At 51.3% G+C, this 20,507-nt stretch overlaps 1 protein-coding gene across 1 annotated transcript in view; it reads right to left on the bottom strand.

Moving 5' to 3' along the window:
• Positions 1-4,178: 4,178 nt before the first annotated feature.
• The window catches only part of FAM222A (family with sequence similarity 222 member A), a 77,365-nt gene continuing 61,036 nt past the window's right edge, over positions 4,179-20,507 (bottom strand). Inside the window, exon 3 of the mRNA XM_074206123.1 lies at positions 4,179-6,118. Within this exon, the coding sequence (XP_074062224.1) occupies positions 4,764-6,118 (1,355 nt within the window). The 3' untranslated portion in view covers positions 4,179-4,763. The remainder of the gene's footprint in view (positions 6,119-20,507) is intronic.

The following is a 20,507-nucleotide window of genomic DNA, read 5'->3' as shown; positions in this document are numbered from 1 at the left end:
ATATTATTGTATTGAAGTGGGCAGAGGAGAGATGCTTATCTCTGCCATAAAGATAGGAAAACAGAGAATTTGAATGACTTGTCCAAAGTCACTGAGTGAAGTGATAGGACCAGAGACAGTGAGAAGAATCTCAGATGCCAACTAATCCACCCTCCCTTCAAGGGAAATGGAGAGAGAATTGCCTAAGGTCACACAAAAAATAAGGCACAGATGCCCAACAGATCACTGTGTCCACCACTCTCCAACTATGCCATGTTGCCTCCCCCACATAAGGTTGTTAATAAAGTGTTTATTAAGCTTGAAGTTTTGTGGAAATGTGCATTGAGAAGGCCCCAACTGACCTTTTATCAAAGGGTGGTTGGGCATTGACTCCATGTCCAGTCCTCTCTCCAGTTGAACTGAGGCCCTGAGCACCTAACGGAAGGGGGAATCCATGGATAGGACCATAGATTTAGAGTTGGAAGTCAACTGAGATGTCATTGAGTCCAATTTCCTCATTTTCAGATAAGGAAATCTGATCAGAGTTGAAAAGCAAAAGGGTTTCAATAACTCTAATCTATGCCTCCTCCCCACTTTTCTGCCTTTGAAGGGGAATTTGAGGCTGGTTGGGGGCTGCTGGCATTGAAGGAATACTCAGTCCTAATCTGAAGAAGGGGCAGTGGGAACTCAGGACCTTTGCCCCCCAAAAGGTTCTTTGACCTGAGAGAACTCTCCTTGGCTGAGCCTATCACAATCAGATCTGTTCTGAGATCCTGACCCTGGTACTGGACCTTTCCCTGGCCCAGCATGAGCTCACCAGCTCAGGGGGTGATCCATGAGGATCAGCTTAGAAGCTCTAGCTGGTCTCTGAGGCCCCTTGCCCTTGCCCTGTGTCCCCTTCCCCTCAATCTTCCCTCTCCCCAGGGCCACATTGGGAGGGGGAGGCCAGCCATCCATCACCTCTCCAAAAGCCGGGATAAGTGGCTGCTGCTGCCACAGCCCCCCTCTCCTCACCCTCCTCCAGACAACGTTTGGTTAAGCCCCTGGTCTGACAATAGTGCACCATATGGCCGTGGCCCTGGGGAGCAGGCCAGGGCCCCTGTGGAATGTGAGGCCATTATCTTCTGCTCCCTCCCGCCTGGCCTGGCAGCATTGTCAGGCCTCAGGGGGAGTGGGGCAGCCTGGAATAGAGGGGAGGCTTATTTTGGATTAAGGGGCTAGAGACCAAGTGGGGGCAGCCAAGCGAGAGACAGATAGAGAGACTGAGACAGAAAGGAGATAGGGAAGAGAGGTAGAGCCAGAGAGAAGAGAGGGGGGAGAGGACAAGAAAGAATGAAAGAAAGAGGGAGAAAATGAGAGGGAGGGAGAGAATCAGAGACAGAGATAGGGGAGAAAAGGGGGTAGAGTCAGGCACAGGGAGAAAAGGAGGAGGAAAGAAGGAAAGACAAGTGAGAGGATGAAAGAGAGAGGAAGAGTGACAGAGACGACAGGGAGAGGGAGAAAATGGAAAACAGAAAGGGGGAAGAAGGGAGAGAAAAAAGGGCGGTGGAAAGAAAGGGAAGAGAATGAGAGGGGAGAGAGGAGAGAGAAAGAGGAGTGTGACAGAGAGAGAAAGAGGGGGAAAGAGAAAGAAAGGGGGAGAATGAAGGCAGAGATGGTAAATAGAGAGAGAAGAAAGGAGAGATGGGGGGGGGGGGGAGAAAGAGCCAAGGAAAGAAAGAAGGGAAGAGAAATCAGAGAGAAAGAAAACAGAGATACACAGAATAGAAACTGAAGGGAGAGAGAGAGAGAGACTGGGAGACAGCAAGAATTCTTCCCTCCTCCCCTTCCCTTAGACTCTAGGAGGAGAAAGACTGACAGGAGACACTGGGGGTCCCTTGCTCCTGGTCAGGTGCACCCTGCTCCCTGGCCTTGTGGTCCAGGTCCAGAAACCTTCCTCAGTTGTGGGAGGTGGAGAACACGAGGTGCTTTTAGGTCAGCGGCGGGGGCGGTGGGTGTGATCTCCCAGGTACCCCAAAGATAAGCCCTATCGGGTGCCCATGCTTTGTGGAAGGGGGTGGAGGTGATGCTTCTCCTCTCCCAGTCCCATTTGTTGAAGCAGCTTTGAAATTTGTCAAGCTCTTGGATTCCCCTGCCCCAGGGGTCTCTCCCATAACCCCTTGCAACTGAATCTGCCAAGAGAAAAGCTGATTTTAGCTGCTTTTCTCCCTGCCCACCCCAGCTCTTTATGATTCAGCCTCTTGTTTGGTCAGTTCAGTCTCAAATCCCTTACTTTGCCAGGGCCCAGGAGGCCTGACCTTGGTTATGCTGCCATCTGCATTACTCAGTGTCTGGCATACTGGGGGCATCAGTTGATTAGCACCTTTTTGCACTGAACAATGGGGAATCCCAGGGATACCCAAGACCCTCCCTGGGAACCAGAAATGGAAGGGGCAGCCTTCTCACCAAGGGCTACATGGGAAATCTGGTCAGGGGGAAAGCAGGGTCTCCCACCCTCCAAGCAGACTTCCTAGACATACCCAGACTACATTCTCCACTTGTCCATGGCTCTGTTTGCCCAGCTGAAGTCACAACTAAGGATGGGCAACTGGAGCCATGCTACAGGCTGTGGAAATTTAAAAGGTGCTTATAGCCTTTAATGAGTAGAGACAACTGGGCTTACCCTTTAGACAGGGACCGGACCTCTAATTTCTTCTGTACAGGGGACTCTTGGATGAGAACACTGCCGTGACTGCTGATGGTCAGTATAGTTAGAGAGAATAAGCTAAGAGAGGAAGCTGGGGGACATCTCCCTCACCCAGTTCTAATCTGCTGCCAAGCATTCACCTGGGCATTGGCCTCAAAATGCCCAGGACCGATTTCCCCTGCTACGAAGCACTGTTCCAGGGCTTTGTCTTCCAAGACCCTGCAACTGAGGCAGTCAGAACAAATAGTCACCTTTCTCAGTGTTCCCAGTGCCAGCCTTTCCACACCTAGCTTCTTATATGAGACCTGGCTCATCTTAACCACGAAGAGCCCCCAGCTCAGCTGGATTCTGGGTCCCTAGCCTGTGGGTCTGAGGTGAGGGCAGGACTAAGGCGGGCTCTGAGAAGAGTAGAGAACAAAGGAGGTTCAGGAGGTTCAACACTGGCTTGTGCTTTGGGGAGGTGGGGGAAGGAAAGAAAATCCAACATCAGAAATACATCTGCATTTTCTTTTTTTTTTCTCTCTTTTTAAAACAATATAGTGCAGACAGCACTTCTCACAGTAGAATATAATGGTCAATTTTAGTACAAAAAAACATTCTCAGAGATTTGTAAATGCACTTAGTGCTTGCACAGGCCTTGCAGAACCTTTCTGTCTGAGCACGACCGGTGGGCGGGGAGGAGAAGAAGAGCTTGGGGTCAGAGGGGAAGGGAGGCAAGGGAAGCAGAGGGGCTCTCTAGAATGCAGACCCCTCACTCTAGGCTTTGTACTCCACCAACAGACCTGGGGAATGGTTTGGGGCAGGGAAGGACTTAGGAGGGGTCCCAAGAAAAAGTAAAATAAATACCCAAGGACCAGGAAATAAAGCCACTAACTTAGTTGGTGGCAATGGGTAGGCGAGGGGAGTGGGAATGACAGGCAGGATGTTTTTTATTTTTTTAATTTCAGAAAAACAAAAATCCGAGGATGGAAATAAAGAAGATAATTGGGGTGGGGAGAATGGGTCCTGGGCTTTGAAAATCTAATTGTTTCTCTAATTTCTACTAGGTTAGGGAAGGAGGGAGGAGAGTGGCCAGTGAGCAGAAGGGTGTGGGGACTGACCGATTCAAGGCTCCAGTGACCCCTGATGACCGCCCTGGGGTGAGGTGGGGGGGTGGCATCTCCTTTGGCCCCACCTGGGATGCCTCAGGAGGGAGGGAAGAGGGTGCGAATACTGCTGCAGAGCTGGCTTGCCCAGGGGATGGGGGAGAGAGGGGGAGGGCAGGGACAGGACAGTCAAGGGGCCTCCTCGGGTGGCCTTCTGGGCCGTTTTATTTCTGCCAAGAGGGTTGGGGGGATCAGGGGGTTGCATCCAGACCAGACCATAGGGGGAAGGCCAGGGAATCAAGGTGGAGGGAAAATGGGATTCCACAGTCTGGCCCCCACCTCCACCACCCCACCTAGGAGCCCATGAGTTGCCTCCTCCCCACCCCCCCATTTCCCACCAATCCAATCTAGGATTGATGAAACCCAGCCTAAATGGGAAGGGCTGGAGGGGACCGGCTCCTTGGTGGTAGCCAACACAGACCGGGGAGGGGGTAACTAAAATGTGGTTTCTCCCCTTTTCCAAGTGGTTTCTTTTGTTTCCTCATCTAGACTGTCCCCGGGTATTCACTTTTATTATTTTTTTGCAAAGCAGTGCAAGGGCAGGGGCTTCCCTGGGCAGCGGGTGGCAGAACCTGGGGGGCTGGGGCATGGACCCTGCTGCCTCATCTTCTGGGGCTCTGGCCAGGCCTCCTGCTGCCCCCTCTCCTCCAAGCAGCACCCCTCCCTCCACCGTCTGCCAGAGAGCAGCAGCGACCGATGCTCGCGCTCCCCACTTGCGAATGCTCAGGACCCCTCCGGCGGAGGAGGCCTCTGTCCAAAACCTCTCAGGCTCCCCCCACCTCGGCTGCCCTGGCCCCAGGCCCCTCCCCGCTTGCGGGCTGATGGGCACGGCAGGGCCCGAGGAGGTGTGAGGAGGGGCCCACGTGGCAGTGTGGCCCCTGCCCCTCGCTCCTGGCCTTCTCCGGCCTAGTGGCGGCCCTCCTCCGTCCATCCTGGACCAGAGCCCCCGGCCCTTATCTGTAGACGGGCAGGCGGATGTGGGCGTGCTGGTGGTCCAGGAGCCGGGGGACCGCCACCGTCTCGTAGCCTTTGCCCAGCATCTGCTCTTTGATGCAGGGCGGGTGGATGTCGTTGATGAGGTACTCCAGGGACTGGAGGCTGCTGCTCAGGATGGACGTGTTGCAGACCGTCTTGCTGGGGAGGCCCGCCAGCCCCTCCGCCGGGTGAACTGCCAGCTCCCGAGCCCCCGGAGCCAGTTCTGACCCAGGGTTGTAACAGTCGCTGTTGGGGGTGACCAGGATGCTGTTCCAAGGGGGGGCAAAGTAGGGGCCCACGGAGAAGTTGCCATGCATGCCCACACAGTTCAAGGGGGAGGAGGTCACTTTGTCCCCCGCTGCCCCACTCAGGAGGTAGGGACGGGTGGCAGTGGCCGTGCCCCCGCACACCTCGGGGGACTTGCTCACCGCCCCTCCCCCGCCGCTGCCCCCACTGTACAGTCGAAGTTGCTGCTGCGGCTTTTGCTGCCAGATTAAATAGTCCAGGCCGGTCCCGCTGCCGTCCGGGTAGCCGGCAGGCTTGAGGCCCCCCAGGGCCATGGCCGGCGTGGCCCCCACCACCAGCTCGGCTCCCTTGCGGCAGTCGGGCAGCATGGCGCTGGCGTAGGCCATGGCGGACCCGGCCATGCCCGAGAAGCCGGCCGGGGTGGTGGCCACAGCGCGCTTGACTGGGCTGGGGTGAGTGACCGCTACCCCCTGGCAGGCTGGCTGGGAGCCCTGGGCCTGGCACTGCTGGTTGACCTGGTAGATGATACTCTGAATGGAGGGCAGGTTAGAGGGTGGCAGTGCCAACCCACGGCCAGCCAGAGGGATGACCGAGGCAGCCACCGTGACGTTGGGGGGTGGGGCGGGCCCCTCCAGAGGCTTCTGCCCTCCGTGGTAGCCCATGGGGCCTGCACCGGGCCCTAAAGTGCTCGACACGGGGTAGGGCGCGATGCCCACCTGCACAGCGGCAGGTGACAGCTTCGTCCGCTTGCCCTCCACACTCTTGACCACCCCTTTGCTTGAAGAGGAGGAAGAGGAGGAGGAGGAGGCAGCAGCAGGGGCAGAACCGGAGCTGGAGGAGGAGACGGCGGCCTTGACGATGGCCAACAGGCCTTGGTAGCCGCTGGCGTGCAGCGGGTAGGGGCTGTAGCGCTGACCCGTTGTGTCGTAGCCATTGACAGTGCGGCTAAGGTGTTTGTGCTGTGGGACCCGGATGTTGGTGGGGAAGATCTTGATGCTGAGGGGGCTATTGGCCACCTTCTGGGCATAGGCGTCCAGTTCAGCTGGGCTCGGGTACCGTGGGGAATGCGTGGAGCTCACGGGCTCACCTAGGAGACAAAGACCCACAAGAAACGTTAGCCCTGCTGCCCAGCGGCACTGGGGCTCCTGGGCATCTTATCTTTCCCAGATCTTATCAAAAAAACCCCAACTTCCCAGGACAGCTGATCTATAGAGTCCCTAGGTGCTCTGAATCCTTTATTTCTGAGTATTAACTCCAGTTGTTCTGCCCTGGCTTCCTAAGGGCTGATTGGCCTCCCCTTCCCCGGGTCTTCTCTTTTTGAGTATTAACACCAACTGTTCTGCCTCAAGCACCCCAAGGGCTGATAGGCACCCCCTTCCCCAAATCTTACCAGAAGCCCCCTCCCTCCAGGAAATATGATCTATAGAGCCCCTAGATGCTCTGGGTCTTGGTTTTTTTTTTTTTGGAGTGTTAATATACCAGCTGTTTTGCCTCAGCACCTCAAGGGTTGATGGGGTCTCCTCTCCTTTCCCCAAATCTTAGCAGAAGTCCTCCCATCCTCCAGATCCATAGAGCCCCCAGATGTTCCTCCTAGGTTTAACTGCAGTTGTTCTGCTCTGCCCCCCAGGCTGGGTTACCAGATTCCATTCTTTCTACACTCTTCTGGTCTTTCTGCTTAGTCTGAAGCAGCCCACAAGCCCTCATTTCCATCACCTCCCCTGGCCTTGCCTCTTCACTCAGGCCCCCGATGACCCTCTTCCTGACTTCAGTAACCTAAGACCCTCTGGGCCTTGGCATCCACCCTGCCGCTGCCCCCTGAGGATTTCTGGGCCCTGCTGGGAAATTTTCTTTCACGACTTGTCTGCCCCAATCAGAGTGAGTGAGTGCCCCTTAAGAGGAGCAGGGACAACCTCATTTTCTCCATTTGTGACCAGGGCCATTAGCACAATGGTTGGTCCAGAGGAAGTCCTTCACAAATGTCTTTCATTCACTCATTCGCTCAGTCATCCGTTCACTCCCTCCCCAAAGCCAGCTAAAGGAGATTACAAATTATTCTTAATTAGAAGCAGTGAGGCCCAGGAGAAAGAACTTTGGGTCTGGAATCAAAGAGCCTGAATTCAAATCCCCACATAGTCCTCTGCAAACTGAGGCCTAGATGACTTATTTTTTTTTGGAGGGGGGGAGGTACTTTCTGGTTCTGCTCTGTGATCATGACAGCTGGGGAAGGGACTGTGAGAAGGGCCAAGGGCCCTGGACCAGGACTGACCTGACTGGACCAAGATCCTGCACAGGAGAGATCGGAAGGGAACCAGGGTATCCAAAGAGCCCAGGCCACTCCAGGCTTGGGGTTCTGAGTGGAGCTCAGGGAACAGTCATGAGGCCAGTTTTGTTGAAGCATAAGAAGAGATGAAGGGGGGCGCAGCTAGGTGGCGCAGTGGATAGAGAACTGACCCTGGAGTCAGGAGGACCTGAGTTCAAATGTGGCCTGAGACACTTAATTACCTAGCTGTGTGGCCTTGGGCAAGCCACTTAACCCCATTGCCTTGCAAAAACCTAAAAAATATACATATGAATCTATCTATAAAAGAATGAATAAATCTATATCTCCAGGCATATTGGCCATGGTCAGCCTCTTAAACAGTGGCCCAACAAGACTCCTGAAGGCAGGGCCTTCTAAATTCTAAATTCTCTTCCATTGAAGGTGGTTCTGGTATACAGAGAGTGCTCAATAAATACTTCCTCACTTGCTTGACTTAGATCCCTATATGTCCATCCTCTGACCCTGGTTTCCTTCCAGACCATAAGCTTTGGGAGAATTGCCAGCTCCCCAAGTTTCCACCCCACGTTGTTTTCTCCAACCCCCCAATTCCTACCCTTGGCACCAGGGCCTGGCTCTAATGAGGCTGGTTCCAGTGCTGGTCCCCTGAGAAGCATCCTCTGGAGCCAACGTGTCACTGAGATGCCTTCCCAGGGCCAGGCTTGGGGGGGGGGGGAGCTGGCAGCCCTCCTCGGCTTCTCCCCAAGGCTCCGGGACCCCGCCTGCCTGCCGCCCGCCTTCTTCCCTCACCCTGTCTCTGCCGTTGACAGCAGGATGAGCGTCCTGGCCATGCCTTATTTATGAACTGTCAGTAATGGGGTTGAAGAGTGTAATTTACATGACACATTAAATGTCCGAGCTGTTAGCCAAAACAAACGGCCACTGCCACGCCGGGATGGCCCGGGCGGCCCAGGCCTGCCCTTCCCCCTCCTCCTCTCCCTGGCCCTCAGCCCCTCCAAGGCTCCAGTGGCCTCACCTGGGAGATGGGGATCCAAATATGGGTCCTGCTTACTTCCCACTGAGCACCAAGGAGCTGGAGTTCTCCTGACAGAACCAGAGCATCTTGTTACTGGTGGACTGAGAGTGGCCCAAGGTCCAGGGAGCTTCTACAGTGGCCAGGGCCACAGCTAGCAGTCAGCATTTAGGGCTGGGGGCTCACTTCAGGCTTTTCTGAATATTCTCTCTCTCTCCCTCCTCTCTCCCCCTTTCTTTTCCTTTCTCTCCTCTCTCTCTCCTTCATATGTATATTCATACACATACATTTTTACTGATATCTATTCAAAAATATTCCTATATATAGGTTTATGTATGTGTGTGTGAATAAGAACTAGATTTGTTTAGGGAACTCCCAAGTAAGGGAAATCCCTCCACTAATAATGGTTGCCAACTTTCAACCCTGTGAGCTGATGGCGTGAGACCACCCAGCCAGGAAGCACTAGAGGTTTGCTTGGATCCCTGTCCACCTCCCCATGATGCTTCTCTGTGAAGGGAGGGACAGAGGCTGAATCCTGGATTTGATGGGTTGGGACAGAAGAACTCCCAGCTGAAGAAATGCCCTCCACCAGAGCAGTTGGCACTTCCTGGAATACTGAGAGGTCAGTGACTTATCCCATCTAAATGAGCGTTGTCATTAGGATTCTTTGCTCCTGTCCTCTGTCCCTGCCCACCTGAGCATGGGAATGCTGCCTGGTCTGGGCTCTGCATCCAGTTGGTGCTCAATAAGTGGTGGTGACTGATGACTCCCTGGACCTTGTCAAACAGGCAGAGTTCAGGGCCCTCTCTTTTGGAGTCCCTATCACCCCCCTCTCAGCCTCCTGCCTCCTCTAGAACAGATCTCCACCCCTAGTGCAGGACTCACAGCAGGGAGGGGCATCGTGGTAAAAGCCTTGTTCTTCCTCATTTGTTCTCCCTGGTCCCAGGTCACTCCAGTAATGCTGATGAATGGATCTCCTCTTCCATTGGTCTCTCCCTCTCTCTCCTTTCCACTAGACTTGATTTCCCATAAGGCTCCATTTTCACTGCAATCTGGCCAGTCTTTATTAAGCACTTACTATATACCAGGATTTGCTAAGCCGTTGAGATGCAAAGACCCAAACCAAATCGTCCTGGCCCTGTTCTATGAATTCTTAGGTTTAGGCAGCAGCCTTTTCGTCTCCCCTGCAGCTGTCTCTACCACCTCTGGCCAGTAGTCACCTGGCCTTTGATGACTTGTGGTGGTGGCAGCCTCATTACCTCCCCAAGTAGCCCGTTGCCTCCTTCCATGGAGCTGACTCTTCTCTGATCAGGCTCGGGTTCTGTCCCGCACCTGTTCCTCTTCCACTGGCCAGTTCTCCTCCCTCTTCTTGGGATGTTTCAAGCCATGGCTCTCTAGTTCCTTCAGCTGAGGTGCATAGGCAATGCCTTGGATCTCCTCCAATCTTACCCCCTGGGGGCCTTGACTCCCATTTCTTTTTATTTTATTTATTTAAGGCAATGGGGTTAAGTGACTTACCCAAAGTCACACAGCTAAGTAAGTATTAAATATCTGAGGCTGGATTTAAACTCAGGTCCTCCTGACTCCAGGGCCAGTCCTCTGTCCATTGAGCCTTTGGAGCTGCCCCTTTGGAGGACTTTTTGGGGCTTCCTATCTTATGAAGGGACTGTTGGTTAATGAGGCAGTCAGACAGCAGAGTGGACAGAAGGCTGGAAAACCTGCCTCCGTCTGGCCTTGGGTAGGTAACCCCTCTCTGGCTCAGTCTTCTCATCTGTAAAATAGGGATAAAGACAGCCTCCTCCTCCCAAAGTCATTGTGAGGACTGAACAAGATAATACACAGGAAATTCTGCTAACCTTAAAGTTCCTTATTACACCAGTGCCTGGGCCAGATATAATACTCAGCAGATTCTTGCTGAATTGAATTCCTGTAGGAGGGTTGCTTGTTCCTCTCCTCCCCTTAGCTTTCTGTTGCCCTGTACCTTAGTCTCTGCTCTGCTCCACATCCCCCACAGGAAATGCTCCCATCCTGGCCCCCGAGCCTTCTCCTAGGGCACTTCAGCCTCCAGGGAGGCAGCAATAGAAACTGGGTCAATTTTTTTTTTTTTTTTTTTTGGTAAGGCAATGGGGTTAAGTGGCTTGCCCAAGGTCTCACAGTCAGGTAATTATTAAGTATCTGAGGTTGGATTTGAACTCAGGTCCTCCTGACTCCAGGGCCAATGCTCTATCCATTGAATCACCTAGTTGGACCAGTTCTGCCCAGGGTCCCTGGACCCCCTGAAGCTACCCCAGGAAAGGAGGTCACTGCTCTGACCTGTCCATGGTTCCCGGATAAAATTCTTCCTAAGTGGTCTAAAATAAAGTCGGTGTGGAGAATGGAAATGTCACTTGGGCCAAGGGGGGAATCTTTCTCTGAGATTGGATTTAAACTACATTATACAAGCAATTTCATGGGTGCTTAGCACCACTCCAAGAGTCCCCGAAAAAGGAGGGAAGCTTTCCATTTACCCGCTATAAATCAGCCGCAGCTATAATGAGCACAAAAATGTCACTTTTATGCAATTTTACAGATGAACAAAACTGGGGAAATTAACTGTAGTAACCTACTGTAGTCAGCAAAAGTAGCTGCAGACAAAAAATTATATCTGTATATATTTTCGTGCCCCTCAAACCCTTCCCAAGTAAGTTTCTGCCATTCTGGAGTGAAAACTCATTTGTCCTTCCCATTATAGTTTCATTTGGAGTTTATCTTGAGTATCCAATGAGCCACCAGCTGTGAAAATGATTAAATCTACAAAATCTATCTAATAGATGGAATAAATTAGGTGGTTAAAACCTCAAGGGGGGGAAATCGGGGGATGCCTGGCTCAGAGTCATCCATAAAAGGGGAGCCCCTCGGGTCCCCCGGGTCATGGTCACGGCTTGGCTTCTCTTAGCCCTGGAGGCTGGCATGGCCCCACTGTCTGCTCTTCTCCCTCCCAGACTTCTGAAGGTGGTCCGGGGCAGGTGGGCAGTCGGCTTAGATTCTAGTGCGGCCTCGGCTCTGTCAGTTTGGGCGAGTCATTAATACAAAACAGTCTCATTTTTTTAAGGGTCGTGGCTTCTGATGGAGGGGCTCAATGACCTTGTTTTTAAAAATAATCTATTTTGCTCACTGCATTTCAATATAATTGGTCTCCTGTAATCCTCTCTTTTATTTACAAATATGATTTTTAAAGGAGACCAGTGTTAAATTAGGGGGATGGGGTGGGGGGGTGGGGGTAGAAGTGGTCCAGGACCCAGAAAAAACTGCATTGGACAGGCCTGAATCAAGTTTCTGAAGAACCATGCCTTGATACCTCCCAGAGAATCCAAAGAACCTGGCACTTGGCTTATCTGTGGCTCCAAGGAGGGTCATGCAGATCCGGGGTGGGGGAGAGACCTCTCAAGGGAGACTGAGGCTCAGATAGGGGAAAGTCAACCAGTACACGAGTGGCAGGGCTGAATCTGACTGCCCCTCCCCTTATCCCCAGGCTTCATCTCATTCTTTGATGTTTCTCAGGTCTCACAAAATCAGCTTCTCTGGGATACTCTTGGGGGGGCTTCCCTAGCCTGCAATGGGACAGGCAGGTTTGGGATTTCCCAGGAACCAAATTGACGGTGGGACAGTGAGTCAGAGGGAACATTCCATCTGAGTCAGTCTTGGGGGCCTCTGTGGCATTACATTATCTGTTTATGTTTTATATTTGCTTCTCTGTCCCCCCCCCCAAATGGAGGCTCCCTGAGGACAGGGCCCATCTCACTTTTGTCTCTGTAGCTTTGGTGCTCGGCAAGGTGCCTACGATAGAGGGTGCTTAAGATTGCTTAAGATGTTGGAAAGGGCTGAATTGGGGAGTCTACAATAAGGCCAAAGCTGGGGGTTGCACCGGTGCTTTCACAGGTCTAAGGAACTAGATGCGGAGGAAATTCCACCCACCCAAAACCACTGGCCCCTTCCCTGCAACTCCAGAGTTTTGGAGAAATGTCTAGAAGCACCTAGGAATGAAATGGACCATCCAAACAGCCTCTTAGGTCCCTTCCAGCTCTATGTCTTGACCTCTTTGACCATTCTGGGCCTCAGTTTCTTTATCTGTAAAATGGGTGAGGTGTCAGGCTAGATGGCTTTTTGAGTCCCTCAACTCTACATCTGGGACTTAGTTTCCTCCTCTGTAAAATGAAATCAGTCTAGGCAACCTCTGGGTTTCCTTCCAGCTCTACATTCAAGCCCCTGTGAGCTTTCTGTGCCTCAGTTTCCATTTTATAAAGTGAGGAGGTTTGTCTGGGTAGTCTCAAGGGTTCCTTCCAGATCTACATCCAAACCCTGTGACCTCTCTGTGCCTCAGTTTCCTACTCTGTAAAATGAGATCAGTCTAGATAACCTCTAGGGTCCCTTCCAGCTCTACATTCAAATCCCTGCCTCAGTTTGCACTTTTGTAAAATGAGGAGTTCAGTCTAGATAAGTCTCAAGGGTCCCTTCCATGTCTACATTCAACCCCCCGTGACCTTTCTGTGCCTCAGTTTCCTCTTTTGTAAAATGAGGAAGTCAAAGTGACCTCTAGGGTCCTTCTGCATTTCTGTGGACCTCAGCCTCTTTAGTTAGACTAGAGAGGGAGGGCCTCCCCAGGCCTCCAGGGGCAGCCCGCTCAGTCAGCCTTGGAAATTTCATTTTTCCCTGATATAAAAGCAAATGTCAATGTCTTTGCAGTCTCTCCCACCAGCTCCCAGTCAGTGTGTGTGTGTGTGTGGGGGGGGTGTCAGTTCTTGGGTGTTGATTTGACTTTCCCAGTCCAACTCCCTTGACTTCCCAGGCTCCTTCCCACCACATCCCCTCCCTCTCCCCATCTCTGGCCCCATGAACTCTGGAGGGGGGCCCGTCAACAGTTTGTTGCTGATGCTCAGGGAATAACCAGAGCCAGCACCCAGATGGCAATGAAGATGACTCCATTAGAGTCAGGTCCTAGGGGTGGTGGGAGCCTCTCCAAGTGCTTGCCATAATGGAGTTGTTCACTAGCTGGCCCTGTAAACTTCGGGGGAAGATGGGGGTGGAGGCCTGGTCACCCTAGCTGCCTGGGGAGGGGTGACAGCCGCTCCCCCCAAAAAAACTGGGCTATGCTGCCTTGAGGCCTGGCTATGGGGGCTAAATACAATTACACATACTCCATTCCAATAAGTAATGGTACGGAAAAAGACCACAGATAAGCATTTCCCAGACTTTATGAAGATGGGCAAACATTTCCACATGAGTGGGATGAAGCTCTCTCCTCCTCCCCAACCTCCCCGTCCTTCTCTGTTCTACTGACACCCAAAAAGAACAAGTGGGGGAGGGGTGATACCCCAAAAAGGCAGGTGGGGGAGGGGCTGATACCCCCAAAGAGCAGGCAGATAGGGATGGGGGACAATATCCCAAAAGAACAGGTGAGTGGGGGAGAGGGGCAGACAGTCCAAAAGAACAGGCAGGTGGGGGAAGGAGGGCTGATACCCCAAAAGAGCAGGTAGGTGGGGGGGAGAAAGGTTGACACACAAAAGAACAGGCAGATGGGGGCTGATACTCCCAAAAACAGGTGAGGGAGGAGGGCTGATACCTCAAAAGAGCAGGGAGGTGGGGAGGGGGCTTGACACCCCAAAGAATAAGCAGGTCAGGGAGGGGGGCTGTCAACTCAAAAGAGTAGACTAACTCATCCATAGCCTAGGCCAAAAAGGTGGGGATAGGCGGCTACTCTGGGTCATTACACCATGCTGGAAGGGTTAACAACAGTTTCTAGTCTGTTCCTGAAGGAATCCCCTCTCTAATCTTTGTCATATAGTCTCTGCTTTAACACCTCCAAGAATGGGGAGCTCATTATCTCCTATGGTAGCTCTATTAGACAAATCAGTTAGGAAGGTTCCCCCCCCAATATGAATCCCAAATTGACCTTTCCTGTTCCCATATTCTACTCATTGTTTCCTGTTCTATCTTTGGGGGCAAAACAGAACAAGACTACCAATACTGAAGACATGTCTCATGTCTAACCACAAACCTCTCCCCTATCCTAACCTCCTGCACCCCCATTCTTCTCTTCTCTGACCTAAGCATCACCTTTACTTTTATCTGATCCTCATAAGATGATCCTTTTGTTTCACAGATGGGGAAACTGAGTCTGCCCAGAGAAATTAAGAAACCTACCTAAAGTCTGGTTTGAACTCAGCTCTTTTTTCTACTAAGCCATTTTCATTTCCAATCCTTTCATTTTACAGATGAAGAAACTGAGGTTTTGAGGGTTGCCATGCCTGCCAGCAAGGCTGAGATTGGAAACCAGGGCTAGTGACAGTATCCTTAGTGATTTGTCCCAGGGGTGAACAGTCAGGAAGCATAGTTGAGAACCTGAGAGAAGAAATCTGCCTCCAAATGCAGACCAGTCAGTTAGCATTTATTGGGTGCCTTCTATATGTAGGCTACCAGGTCAAGCACAGGGGAGCCAGGGAAAGGCAAATCCAGTCCCTGCCCTCGAGGAGCTCCCAGACAATAAATACACAGGCAGCTACAGATGACAACTTGAAGGAAACCTCAGAGGGAAGGTACCTGGGTTGCCACGGTTTCCCCCTCCTAATGGTGGGCTTCTGGGGGGAAGTTGGGGCCATGCATGTCACTTAATAAATGTATGTCATTAATAAAAATCCTGAAAAAAAAAGAAATCACATTCCAAGTCCCTCTGAATGGGGATCTTTGCTGTTCCATACACACAGTCCTTCATTTCCTCTCTACCCTCCTTTGCAATGCCGGTGCCTCCATCCGGGAATGCTGTCTCTCCTCTGTTTTTCCCTCTTGGATCCCTGGTTCACTTGGATACACTCTGTTTATTTCATGTCACTCCCATGAAAGTGTAAGCTCTGTGAGGGGATGGATGCTTTTGGTTTTGCCTTTGTATCCTCAGTACTGTCTGGCACAGACTTGGTTCATAAATGATTATCAACTGGGTTGATAGAAGGGTTATGGGAAAGGAGGCATTTTGCCTTTCTGAGGACCAGAATTTGTTGCAGAATCCTATAGGCTCAGAAGGGTTTAGGGTTTTCCTTGAGGGAAGAGGGGACCCTCGGGACAGTGCCCCCAAAAGAGCACCCTTAGTGGCTCCCCACTGAATGAAACTATTTGTAAATAACCTCACACTGATTTAGTCTATCTCTTGTCTTTACTTAATGTGTATAGATTGATTTCCCCTTTGAAGAGTGAGCTACTGGAGGGTAAGAGCAATTTCATTTTAGTCCCTGTCTCCTGATGACCTAGCACAAGACTTCTGCTGTTATATCTATCTTTACCTATTCATCCATCTGTCCATCCGTCCATCCATCCCTCCATCCCTCCCTCCATCCATCCATCCATCCATCCCTCCATCCATCCATCCATCCATCCATCCATCCATCCGTCCATCTGTCCATCCATCCATCCATCCACCCATTCATCCATCCATCCATCTCTCCATCCCTCCCTCCATCCCTCCATCCATCCCTCCATCCGTCCATCTAGACACACATACACACACACTATATATATATACATATATATGTATGTATGTATACAGTAAGAGTGCAATAGATGTTTATTCATCAACTCTGTACTTCCCCCAGGACCCCAGAGCAGAAGGTTCTGCATACAGTAGATGCTAATAAAGGCTTTCTGAGTTGAGTTGAACTGGTCAATCTAACATTGTTCTTAGAAGACCATGGTCCAACACTCTTATACCTGAGTCTAGAAACTAGACATGAGTCATCCATCAATGGGTGGGACTCCTGAGGGGCTCCATCTCCAGGATTTCTGCCCATCCACAGGCACCCCTGGACATGCAAAGAACCACAGATCTCTCTGGTTCCTACTGGCTCTGGCTCTGATCACATGAAACTCAAAAGAAAACTGAGGCTCATTAGAGTGTACACAGGTAGACACTGCAGGTCTACACAGACACACACACACACACACACACACACACACACACACACACACACACACAAAATACAAACCCAGAGTCAGATAAAAAAATTCAAAGGCACAGGGCAGCTAGGTGGTGCAGTGAATAGAGCCCCAGCCCTAGTCAGGGGGACTTAAGTTCAAATTCAGCCTCAGACACTTAATAACTACCTAGCTGTGTGACCTTGGCAAGTCTTGCAAAAAAAAAAAACAAGCCCCCAAATAAAAGAATATTCAAAGGCATTGGATTCTAGCTCTATGTAAGGCTCACCCTCAGAACCCAAACCCAAGATAAGAACACACACAGACACCCAACTGAAGGATACAAGATACCATGACACATCCATGCAGATAAATCCATCACGCACCACATTGTAGACCAGGCCCTGGCTTCAAGGAGCTTCCACTCAGATAGCAGAGACATCAAGATGCCAAATTCATTCAAATAAAGACCAAATACTGATAGTTCATGAGTAGAGGTCTGTGTGTGTGTGTGTGTGTGTGTGTGTGTGCTCGCACTCACACCTCCCAGACCAGCCACACAGACGAGCCCTCTCCTCTACACCCCCCCTTGCCCCCCTTCTATTCACGGCTCCATTAAGGACTTGTAAGGGTAATTTAAAAGGCAGAATGGAAACGAGGTCAGCGGCCATTTCTGCCATTAAGTGAATGTTATGGGCTTTTTACAGGTGTCTTAAATAGACATTGTTATTAACGAGTATATTAAACCAATTAAAATCCAAGCCCTGGAGTGGGGCTTAATGTAGCTGGTAGGGAATGTGCAAGCACTCCCCCCCTTCTTCCTGGCTGTCTCCCAGGGACTGATTTCCGGTTGGGGAGATTGGAGCTGCAGAGGGAATGGGGGCTGGGCTGGGTTGGGCCAGTCTCCTGTCACCCAGATGTCCTTGTGGCCTGGGGCCCAGCATGGTATAGCATGCTGAACTGAGAATTAGGAGGTCCTAGGTTCAAATCCTGCCCTACCTACTAACTGGTACTGTGACCCTGGGCAAGCCTCTTTTGGTCTGTTTCTTAATCCATAAAATGGGGGTGTCATGAGAAGCAAATGAAGATGATATAAAGTGCTTATAAACCTTGAAATTCTACAGAAGTGTCAGAGAGGTTGGTGAGTTGTGAAGGGGATTCTTTCAGGCCTGAGTGGCACCTGGATCCCTTTTCTTTGGGTTAGCCCTTCAGGGATCTGAAGAGAATAATAACCACTATTTCTACACAGGCTTACAAAGTGCTTTGGATCCACATACCCACCCAATGAAGTGGAGAGCATTATGCTCTCCATTTTACAGATGAGTAAACCGAGGCAAACAGAGGTGATGTGACTAACCCAGTATAGAACAGCTAAGAAGTGTTTAAGACAGGATTTGAATGGACTTGAGTCTCCCTAACTCCAAGCCCAGTGCTCTAATCACTGCCTACTAAACAAAAAAATGGGATTTTAACCTCTGACTCTGACAGCTTGCACCACAATGCCTCCCATAGGGCCTCATCTAGTGCCACCTTCTCCTAAGATCCCAAATGACTGGTCCAAGGTCAATGAGCTGCCAAATCTAGAACTGAGTCCCAGTCTTTGTCACTGAGATATGGTGCTTTTTCAAATCCATCAATAATGGACCAGTCCTGAGGATGCCCAAGGTGTCTGTCTATTCTGTGGCTTATGGGGAGAGGGTGTTGTCCTGAGGACCTCAGCTTGCTCCTCTCCAAAGAAAGAATCCCTTGGTTTCTAAAGGGGCTAACTTGGGTGAGGATAGATGGATGGATGAATGGTTGGGGGTGGTAAGAAGGGTATGGCAATGTGGAGAGGAAGTAGTGGAGAAGGGGCTTCTGAACTCTTCCTCTCCATATCCAGCAGCCTCTCTCCCAGACAGTTGGGGAGGGGGAGACAATCTCCACTCTGTCCTCCTACAGAAGAGAGGTATAAACAAAGAGCCTTAGAGAAATAAATAGAAGTAATCTGGGAGGCTGGGCTGGGGGAGGGATAGAAGGCTGGGGAAAATGGCTAAGTCAGGGAGAAACTAGGGAGCAGTAGGTCCCTTCAGACCAGAGAGGGATGGCCACCTCCCTGAACAGGCTGAGCCTACTATGATGCAGAGAGCACAGGATTTGTGAGTAAAGAGTCTTGAGGTCAAATCCTGACTGACCCCAGAGCAAATGACCTCATCTTTCTGATCCTCAGTACTCTTGTCTTTAAAAATGAAATAATCTTTGTAACTAGCTCCCTTATGGGCTGTGTTCATGTATGTGCATATATGGAAGTGTGTGGGCTTACATGTTTGTATGCATATAGGCATGATCACCCATTAGTCCTAACAGTGACCAAAAAAACCCTGACCAGGGAGATCTGGGTGTCTGTCCCCAACATGTAGCCAGAGATCATCTCTAAGGCCCTGCAAGTACTAGAGAAAGCCAAATGTTATTGTTGATATGATTCATCTGGAAACTTCTTATCATAAACTCCTGGCCTTGGCCTCGGAAGGAACCTCAAAGGCCATTGAGTTCAACCTCATTATACAGTGATGGAAACTGAGGTCCAGAGAGGAAAAGGCCTTGTCCAAGGTTACACAGGTGGGCTATGATTTGACCTTAAATCTCTCATCGCTTCCTGACCCTCTGAATGATACCCTCTCAGCACAGGGTTGGGAGTAGGAGGGGGAGACTCCCCAGGCCTCTTATGCCCAGGACCTTGTTGGGAAGGGCAAGATGCAGGGGATGGTACTGGGAGGAAAGAGACACATCTGCATTCTCCTTCGTCTTGACATCACTACCCTTGGAGGTGGCAGCATCCTGAATACTCAATTAACGTGACACTAATTAGCTGGTGACATGGGAGGAATGCCTAATGAAGCCATGGAGGGGCCACTGCTGCCTGGACCTGCAATACAGAGAGCCAGAGGGAGCCCCTGGCTTTGGGGGGACTGTCTACCTCTCTGCCACGGTCGTCCTATGGGACTCTGCCCTTTCCCTCATTGTTCCCAGTGTCCTGGCTAGAGGAACTGGAGAAAGGGCCTGGGAAGGGTAAAAAATCTTCAGGACAAGCTGCCAGTGTCCAGCCTTGGCTTATGGGTCACCCACCTCCTGGACCCAAGAGCTGAGGGGGGAAGGCAGGCTCCCTCCCTGAGATCTGTGGAGGGAGGGGGTGATAGCCGTGGGGAGAGAAGGAGCAAGTCATTCAACATAGCTGGCCCCCTCCCTTCCATCAAACCCCCTCCCACCAGCTGCCGAGGCTGTGACAGGCCGATCCCCTGTGTTGTCACATGCGAGAATGACAGGCTTGAACCCCCGGGGGGAAAATTACAGGGCTCCCAATTTCCTCCCAGCCCGTCTCTCCTGGCAGCCGCCTAGCAGCTCCCCATCGTTCTATTAATGACTGCTTTCCACCAGCGGTAATTACCGCCGGGCTCCTGCCGCCTGCCCGCCTGGGGCCCCAGAAGCCAAGGCAGCCGGCGGCCTGGCGGAGTTGCTCAGCTCTCAGGGACTCTGGTCCCTTTTCTGGTTTGTGGCCTGGGCAATGAATCAGTCCCCAAGGCTCTGGGGTCTGGCTCCTAAAGGGATGAGCAGAGCCCCTACCGAGCCCACAGGGGGGTCATCTTACTCTCTTGTATGCTTAGCACAGGGAGTTGCTGAGAGATCCAGGTTCAAATCCTGGTTCTGCTACTAAAACTCTTGTGAGATCTTAGGCAAGTCATTTTTTTCCTCTCTGGGACCCAGTCTCCATCTCTATAAAAATAAGGGGGTTGGACAATTTGACCCTTGCAGTTCTGAATCTGGGAGCCTAAAAATGAATGAGATGGAATTTGGAAGAATTCTTCTGGGTCAGGCATAAAAGGGAGAATCACCCCTGACCAAAGACTGTATTGTTCCCCAGAGGACCTCCACACGACTCCTAGGATAACTGCTCATCTCCTTCCTCTCTTTGTCTTGGTCCTGAGCCTGCCATAGGGCCTCCATGAAACCAAGAAAAATAGGCTGGCTACAAGACATGTTGACATATTGACAGGTATGCATTCAAGCATGAATCGATGAGCAAACATTTATTAAACTCCAACTAGGAGCCAGGTCTCCTGGCCAGGCAGCAGAGGCACAAATACAAAAATGGAACTGTCTTTGCCTTGGAGGAACTTCCCTTCCACCCGGGGAGACACTGGTACACAGGGAAGTAAACTGGCAGACCCTTGCTGCACTGAAGTCACTACATCTTAGTGACCCAACATGTGAAAT

This window comes from Macrotis lagotis, chromosome X (assembly GCF_037893015.1).
Source record: "Macrotis lagotis isolate mMagLag1 chromosome X, bilby.v1.9.chrom.fasta, whole genome shotgun sequence".
NCBI lineage: Eukaryota > Metazoa > Chordata > Mammalia > Peramelemorphia > Peramelidae > Macrotis > Macrotis lagotis.
This window is presented reverse-complemented; position numbering and strand designations above follow the sequence as displayed.